Consider the following 6,850-nt stretch of genomic DNA (forward strand, 5'->3'; position numbering starts at 1 on the left):
AGTTTCCGAAGAGCTGTTAATTTCATGTCTATGGCAGTTTTACATTCTACCCAGCACTGACTGGAGACTATAAAATGAGAGCACGTAATTTTCAGCTGCAGGGGACCTTTGGGTTCCTGCCAGCAGGAAATTACAGTTGTTGCTCTAATTTGGCAGGACGCGCACTTTCCACTAACAAAACACTTGCAAACTCCTCAAAACATTAACTTCTATTTAGTACAGACACAAGCGGCTCACCGCTCTTCAGGGCACGGCAACGCTCTTTAAACCGAGGCAGGTAATTCTTGCTTTGCCCGCAAACACCCTCACCACAACATCCTTCCGCAGAAGGAATACACGGTATTTTTTATTTTTCATTTTTCCCCCTTGCAGTTTCCAGACTGCAGCATCTTTTTCCCCTAGTCCTAGTGCTTCCCACGCACACACACACACCCCGCTCCAACGCGGACGCGCCGCCGCGCTCACCAGAGCGCCTGCCTCTGCCTGCCTGCCCGCCCCTCTTGTCTCTCTGCCCCCCTGCCTGGTCCCTGCCTGCATCTCTGTCTGCCTGCCCCTCTGCCCACCTCCCTGCATCTCTGCCTGCTTGCCCACCTGTCTCTCTGCCTCCCTACCTGCCTGCCCACCTGCCTCCCTCCCTGCCTTGACTCTCCGCCTGCCTGCTTGCCCTGCCCGACTCCCTGCAGCCTCTCCTGCCCGCCCGCCTGCCAGCTCTGTCTCCAGTCTCTCTGCCTGCCCACCCTGCACCTCCTCTGCCCCCCCTTTTCCCTCATCTCCTTCCCCCCCCCCGGCTCCCCCTTCCCCGCCCCCCGCAAAGGCGGTGGCAGCAGCTCCCTCCCGAGCGGAGGGGGAGTGTCCTGGGCGGTGCGCACATCCCAGCCCCGGCGGCGGGGGAATGGGCAGCCGCGGTGAGGAGCTGCGCCGGGCGGGCGGCGGAGCGGGCGGGCTGCCGGGGCGCAGCCGGCGACGGCAGTGGCGGCCGGGCATGGGGCCCGCGGGCGGTCGCGGAAGCATCACCGCCCGCCGCAGCCTACAGGTGAGGGCTGAGGAGGTGGGAGGGGAAGGGTCGCGTCCTGTTCCCCCCCCGCCCCCTCTTCGTGCGACCCTGATTTCGCACGCAGCAGCAAAATTAGCAAAAAAAAAACCAAACAAAACAACAACAACAACAAAAAAAACCAAAACAAACCAACCTACCAAAAAAAAAAAAAAAAAAGAAACCCACAAACCAAAAAAACAAGACCAAACAACTCGGACTGTATATATGCGTATATACGTTTGTTGGCTTTTTCTCTCAGCTTCGATCTCCGCAGACCAGAAGAGCCGTGAAAAGTTTGGGTTTTTTGGTTTTGGTTTTTTTCGGTTGTTGATCATGCCGACTTGGGTTGTAGCAGAGAGTCGCGAAAGAGGGAAATGGGAGGTTGAAAAGGGGAGAGGGAGGAAAATTCCCCTATGGAAGCGATGCCTGAAGTTACTTAAGGGAACCCGGCTCATACGTAGCGGGTTGGGGACGCGCTTGCCAACTTTCTTCGCGCACCCTCTACGCGGCTCCTCTGTTCAATTCGTACTTTAAGCCGATTGCCACAGAGGGTACGGCGGCGGGGTTGCTGGGGTTGGAGGGGCTTGTGGGGGCGACAGGGGGTCCGTGGTGGCGGGGCTGAGGCCGCCGGCTCCACCGCCGGAGGGGACAGGGACCCGCGCAGGCTGCGCGGTGCGGGCCGCCTCCTCGCTGCACCGCAAGGCCCGGGGCCCTGCGGGAGGAACGGGCGGGACGCGGAGGAAACGGGAGAGAGGAGGATGGGGGTCGTCGTTTCACATCGGTACTGTTGGAAAGGGAAGGGGAGCGAGGAAGTAATTCGGGGTTGTGGAAGGGGATGATGCCCCGGCTTGGGATGTGCTTGCGGGTGGGTGGGTGGGTGCTGCTGGTCAGAAGGGGGGCGATCTTGGGGACGTGTAGGGAGAGAGAAGAGGGGAGGTGGTACGTCGGGGCGCAAGTGCTGTTGAGGGGGTGGGAAGGAGGGGCCGGGGCCCCTGGGCCATCCCTGGCAGTGCGTGTATTTGCTGTGAGGAATGCAGCTGGTGTTGCCTGGAGGGTACAGATGGCGATGCCCTGGAAGTAGCTGTTGTACTGGAAAGGAGGAGGGGGAGATGGGGGGAGAGGGAGGATGGCTTCATGTTGCAGATACCGCACTCGTGCTCGCAGTAGCAGTGAGGGAGGCAGTGGTCAAGGGGGGTGGCTGCTTCCTGCATCCCCTCCTTCTCTAACACCACCTCCTCCCCACACCCCTGTGCCTCTCTCCCCAGCACTTGCTTCTCTTCCTGCTCTTCGTTGGACCTTTCAACTGCTTTGCCAGTTACAGCCGTGCCACTGAGCTCTTCTACAGCCTCAACGAGGGGCTGCCTGCAGGGGTGCTCATCGGCAGCCTGGCCCATGACCTGCGGCTGCCAACGGCTGGTGGGCAGCACCCTGCAGCCCCCCAGCCCCCACTGTCCTTCACCCTGGCCTCTCATGGCTCAGGGGGACAGTATGTGCATCTGGACAACCGCTCTGGGGAGCTGTACACCACAGCTATGGAGATAGACCGGGAAGCTCTGTGCGTGGATAGCAGTGAGGCCACCATATTTGAGGGAGCAGCAGCAATCTCTTCCTCACCCTCGTCTGAGTCATGCCTGCTACTGCTGGATGTGCTGGTGCTGCCACAGGAGTACTTCCGTCTGGTAAAAGTAAAAATTGCTATTCGGGATGTCAACGACAACGCGCCCCGCTTCCCTGTGCCCCACATCGTCCTCTCAGTGCCTGAGAATGCACCTGTGAACACCCGTTTGGCTATTGAGCACCCTGCCCTTGACCCTGATGTGGGCACCAACGGTGTCCAGACCTACCGCCTGCAAGATAACTATGGTGTCTTCACCCTGGATGTGGAGGAGAATGAGAGCGGAGAGAGGACTCCCTACCTGATTGTTATGGGGGCTCTGGACAGGGAGACGCGTGAGGAGTATGTCACAGTCATTGTTGCTGAGGATGGGGGGAGTCCTCCGCTCGTGGGCAGTGCCACCCTCACTATTGGCATCAGTGACATAAATGACAACTGTCCTCAGTTCAGCGACTTGCAGCTCAACATCACCCTGTATGGGAATTCCAGTCTAGGGACACATGTGGCCACTGTCCACGCAGTAGACATGGACCTTGGATCCAATGCTGAGATCACGTACTCCTACAGCCAGAAGGTCCCCCAGCCATCCAGAGAGTTGTTCCATCTCGATGAAAGCACAGGAATCATCACTCTCTCCTGTAAAGTTGATGGGGACACTCCAAGACTCCACAGGCTTATCATACTGGGCAACGGCCCAGGTTGTATCCCTGCTGTAATCACAGTGCTGGTGACCATCATAAAAGTCATGATGAGACCACCTGAAGTCATCCCTCGTTTCATAGCCAATGAAGTGGAAGGAGTGGTGTACATAAAGGAACTGGAGCCTATCAACACACCAATAGCTTTTTTTACCATCAAAGACCCTGATGAAAAATACAAAGTCAATTGCTATTTGGATGGTGATGGACCTTTCAGACTTTCACCATACAAGCCATACAACAATGAATACCTGCTAGAGACCACAAAGCATTTAGACTATGAGACACAGCAGCTATATGAAATCTCTGTAGTTGCATGGAACTCAGAAGGATTTCACGTGAACAAAATAATCAAAGTACAGGTTCTGGATGAAAACGACAACTCACCAGTTTTCTCTCAACAGCTAATAGAATTATCCATTGAAGAGAACAATGTTCCCAATGCTTTCCTGACCAAACTGCATGCTACAGATGCTGACAGTGGAGAAAGAGGGCAAGTGTCCTATTTTTTAGGGCCTGATGCTCCTTCCTATTTTTCTCTAGATAAAGCCACAGGAGTTCTCACAGTTTCCACCCAATTGGACAGAGAAGAAAAAGAGAGATATAGATACACTGTCAAAGCAGTAGACTCTGGATTCCCTCCAAGAGAATCAATAGCAACTGTCACCATTACTGTATTGGATAAAAATGACAATAGTCCAAGATTTATCAATAAGGATTTCAGCTTTTTTGTTCCAGAAAACTTTCCAGGTTTTGGTGAAATTGGAGTTATAAGTGTCACAGATGCTGATGCAGGGCAGAATGGATGGGTTGCCCTGTCAGTTCTGAATGGAAGTGATATTTTTGTCATAGATACTGGAAAAGGAGTCCTGAGAGCTAAAGTCTCCCTTGACAGGGAGCAGCAAAGCTCCTACGTTCTGTGGATCGAAGCAGTTGATGGTGGTGATCCTGCCCTGTCCTCTACTGCAAAAATAACTATTCTTCTTCTGGACATAAATGACAATCCCCCTTTGGTCTTGTTTCCTCAGTCTAATATGTCTTATTTGTTGGTCCTTCCTTCTACCCTTCCTGGCTCTCCCATCACTGAGGTCTATGCTGTCGATAAGGACACTGGCATGAATGCAGTTATAGCTTACAGCATCATAGGAAGAAGAGGCCCTCGACCAGAGTCATTTAGGATTGACCCTAAAACTGGTAATATCACCCTGGAAGAGTCACTGATGCAAAATGACTATGGCCTCTATCGGCTGCTTGTAAAAGTTAGTGATCATGGCTATCCTGAACCTCTCCATTCCACTGTCATGGTGAACCTTTTTGTCAATGATACTGTTAGCAATGAGAGCTACATTGAAAGTTTGTTAAGAAAGGAGCCTGATCTCAGTATAGAAGAAAAGCAGCCACAAATATCCATAGAGCCCACACATAAAAAAATAGAGTCAGCATCCTGCATGCCTACCTTGGTAGCTCTGTCAATAATAAGCTTGGGTTCAATCGCTTTAGTAACAGGGATGGGCATTTACATCTGTCTAAGGAAAGGGAAAAAGCATCACAGAACAGATGAAAACTTGGAAGTACAAATCCCTTTAAATGGAAGAATTAACCTGCACATGTTGGAGAAGAAACCAGTGGAGATTTCTAACATTTGATGTTTCTTTGTGGAAAAATCCAGTATCTGAAAAACCTTTCAAATCTCTGAAATGCCTAGTCGTGGGTTGTATTGACAGGCTGCAAAGAAGGACTGCTAATTTATAACTTAATAATATTATAATTGTAAATAGCTGTTTACAGTTTTTTAAATTCAAAATCCGTGTACAGCTTTTTTATAAAACCTTAGTACTAACAGCTAGCACCCTGTCTATAAAAACATGGACGTCATTTGCAGCTTTCATAAATATGCAGTGATCATAAAAAAGGGAAAGGTAAGAAAATTCTTTAAACTCAAGTTTTAAAGGTCTTTTTAACCACGAGAGGGCATCAGAGGTTCCTGAGCAGGGAACTGTTTGAGATACTGTCCATGGGATCAACACAGAGTATATTTTAAATATATTGGTTTTAATATAAAATGCACATCGGCAAACAGACATTTAACCACCAAAAAAAAAAAATGTCTGTTCTGATGTATTTATACTTAAAGACTAAAGATATTAAAATGCACTATTAATTAAAAAAAAAAAAAAAAAAAAAAAAAAGAAAAACCAGAATGTTGATTACCTCACAAGTAAAGCTTATACGGTAGGATAGAAAAGGCATTAACAAGAAGTGCAATTCCTGTTGAGCAAGAATGCAAAATATTGTAATGCGAATCTAAACTGCTGTGACATACCATCTTTCATACAGATTTCACCCACATTATCATTTGCTCCAGCAATCTGCTATACATTTTTATGGAAAATTATATTTAATATTTCCTACAGCATATAGTGACAGAATGCCATGCTCATCCTCATAAACATGCCAGATGCAAGGAAGCAAAGGAATGGCTAAATCTTTATTTGTCACAGAAGTGATGATATTTTTTTGTTCTTTGAGCAATCTGTCAGTAGTATTTCATCAGTTTGGTTGTGTAATAGATTTTTCATGTGATACTTCTGAATGTGATCTGCCAGATGAAAACAAAAATCTCTTCTTATTATAAGGAATTATAGAACTTAGTTTATTCTGACTGTTGTTCCTTTCTGGATTGGTATTTCATGTGAAAGATCTTGTTTTTGACTTTCGGCAACCATTCCTGGCTCCTTTTCATTGGCTTTGATTTTGTGTTAGATCCAAAATCTAACTTGTAAGACTGGTGGCATATTTTCTTGATAATTTATTCTTTGCTGTATCCTCTGCAACAAAGCAGCAGATTTATCAGTGATGTATCACTTTCACTTCCTTCTAAGAGCTGAAAACTATCTTTTGTATGATAATTACATTGGACTTCTCTGTGTGAATAAGATAAATTAGTGTTATGCTTAAAACTGATTATTTTGATTTCTGGCATCATATGTCTGTAATGTACCAAAAGTGTTTATATGTCTGCAAATTAAAGCTATATATTTTCATAATAACTTATTCTTTGTCTCTCTCCTAGAGTTTTAATTGCAAAGCTAAGTAATATTTAATTATAAGAAATGCATGTTTCACAAATGCTTTGGTGCTGGCTATCCTGTCTGAAGTGTCATAATACTTCCCCAAATTAGTGAAGTTCAGTATAACCGATTGGAAAATTGTGATGTACTTCTTGAAATTGCTGTCAAACAGAGTTGCGTTTCATCTGTTTTAAATGGGATGGCAACTGATGCCTGTTCTAACAGTAGGGAATGCAATTTCAGGTAGTTTTCATCTTTTTCTTTGGGGCTGGCACGTTATATTACCTGGAGCCTATTGAAATATTGGGGCTTCTTATAAATTCTGGTTGTGCTTTTCCAAAGTAAGAGTATTACTAAAATGTCCAAAATTTGCCATTCTAGCTAAAAAAAAAAAATAGCTTTGGGGTGGTTTTTAGGGCTTTTTTTGTTTGTT

At 47.5% G+C, this 6,850-nt stretch overlaps 1 protein-coding gene across 1 annotated transcript; it reads left to right on the forward strand.

Moving 5' to 3' along the window:
• The first annotated feature begins 973 nt into the window (after positions 1–973).
• Positions 974–4,992, forward strand: PCDH20 (protocadherin 20). Its single transcript, XM_030461999.1, has 2 exons — positions 974–1,033; positions 2,299–4,992. The coding sequence occupies exons 1-2, from the start codon at positions 983–985 to the stop codon at positions 4,990–4,992; spliced, it is 2,745 nt and encodes a 914-aa protein (XP_030317859.1). The 5' UTR covers positions 974–982.
• The last annotated feature ends 1,858 nt before the right edge of the window (positions 4,993–6,850 follow it).

Source organism: Calypte anna, chromosome 1, assembly GCF_003957555.1.
Source record: "Calypte anna isolate BGI_N300 chromosome 1, bCalAnn1_v1.p, whole genome shotgun sequence".
Classification (NCBI taxonomy): domain Eukaryota; kingdom Metazoa; phylum Chordata; class Aves; order Apodiformes; family Trochilidae; genus Calypte; species Calypte anna.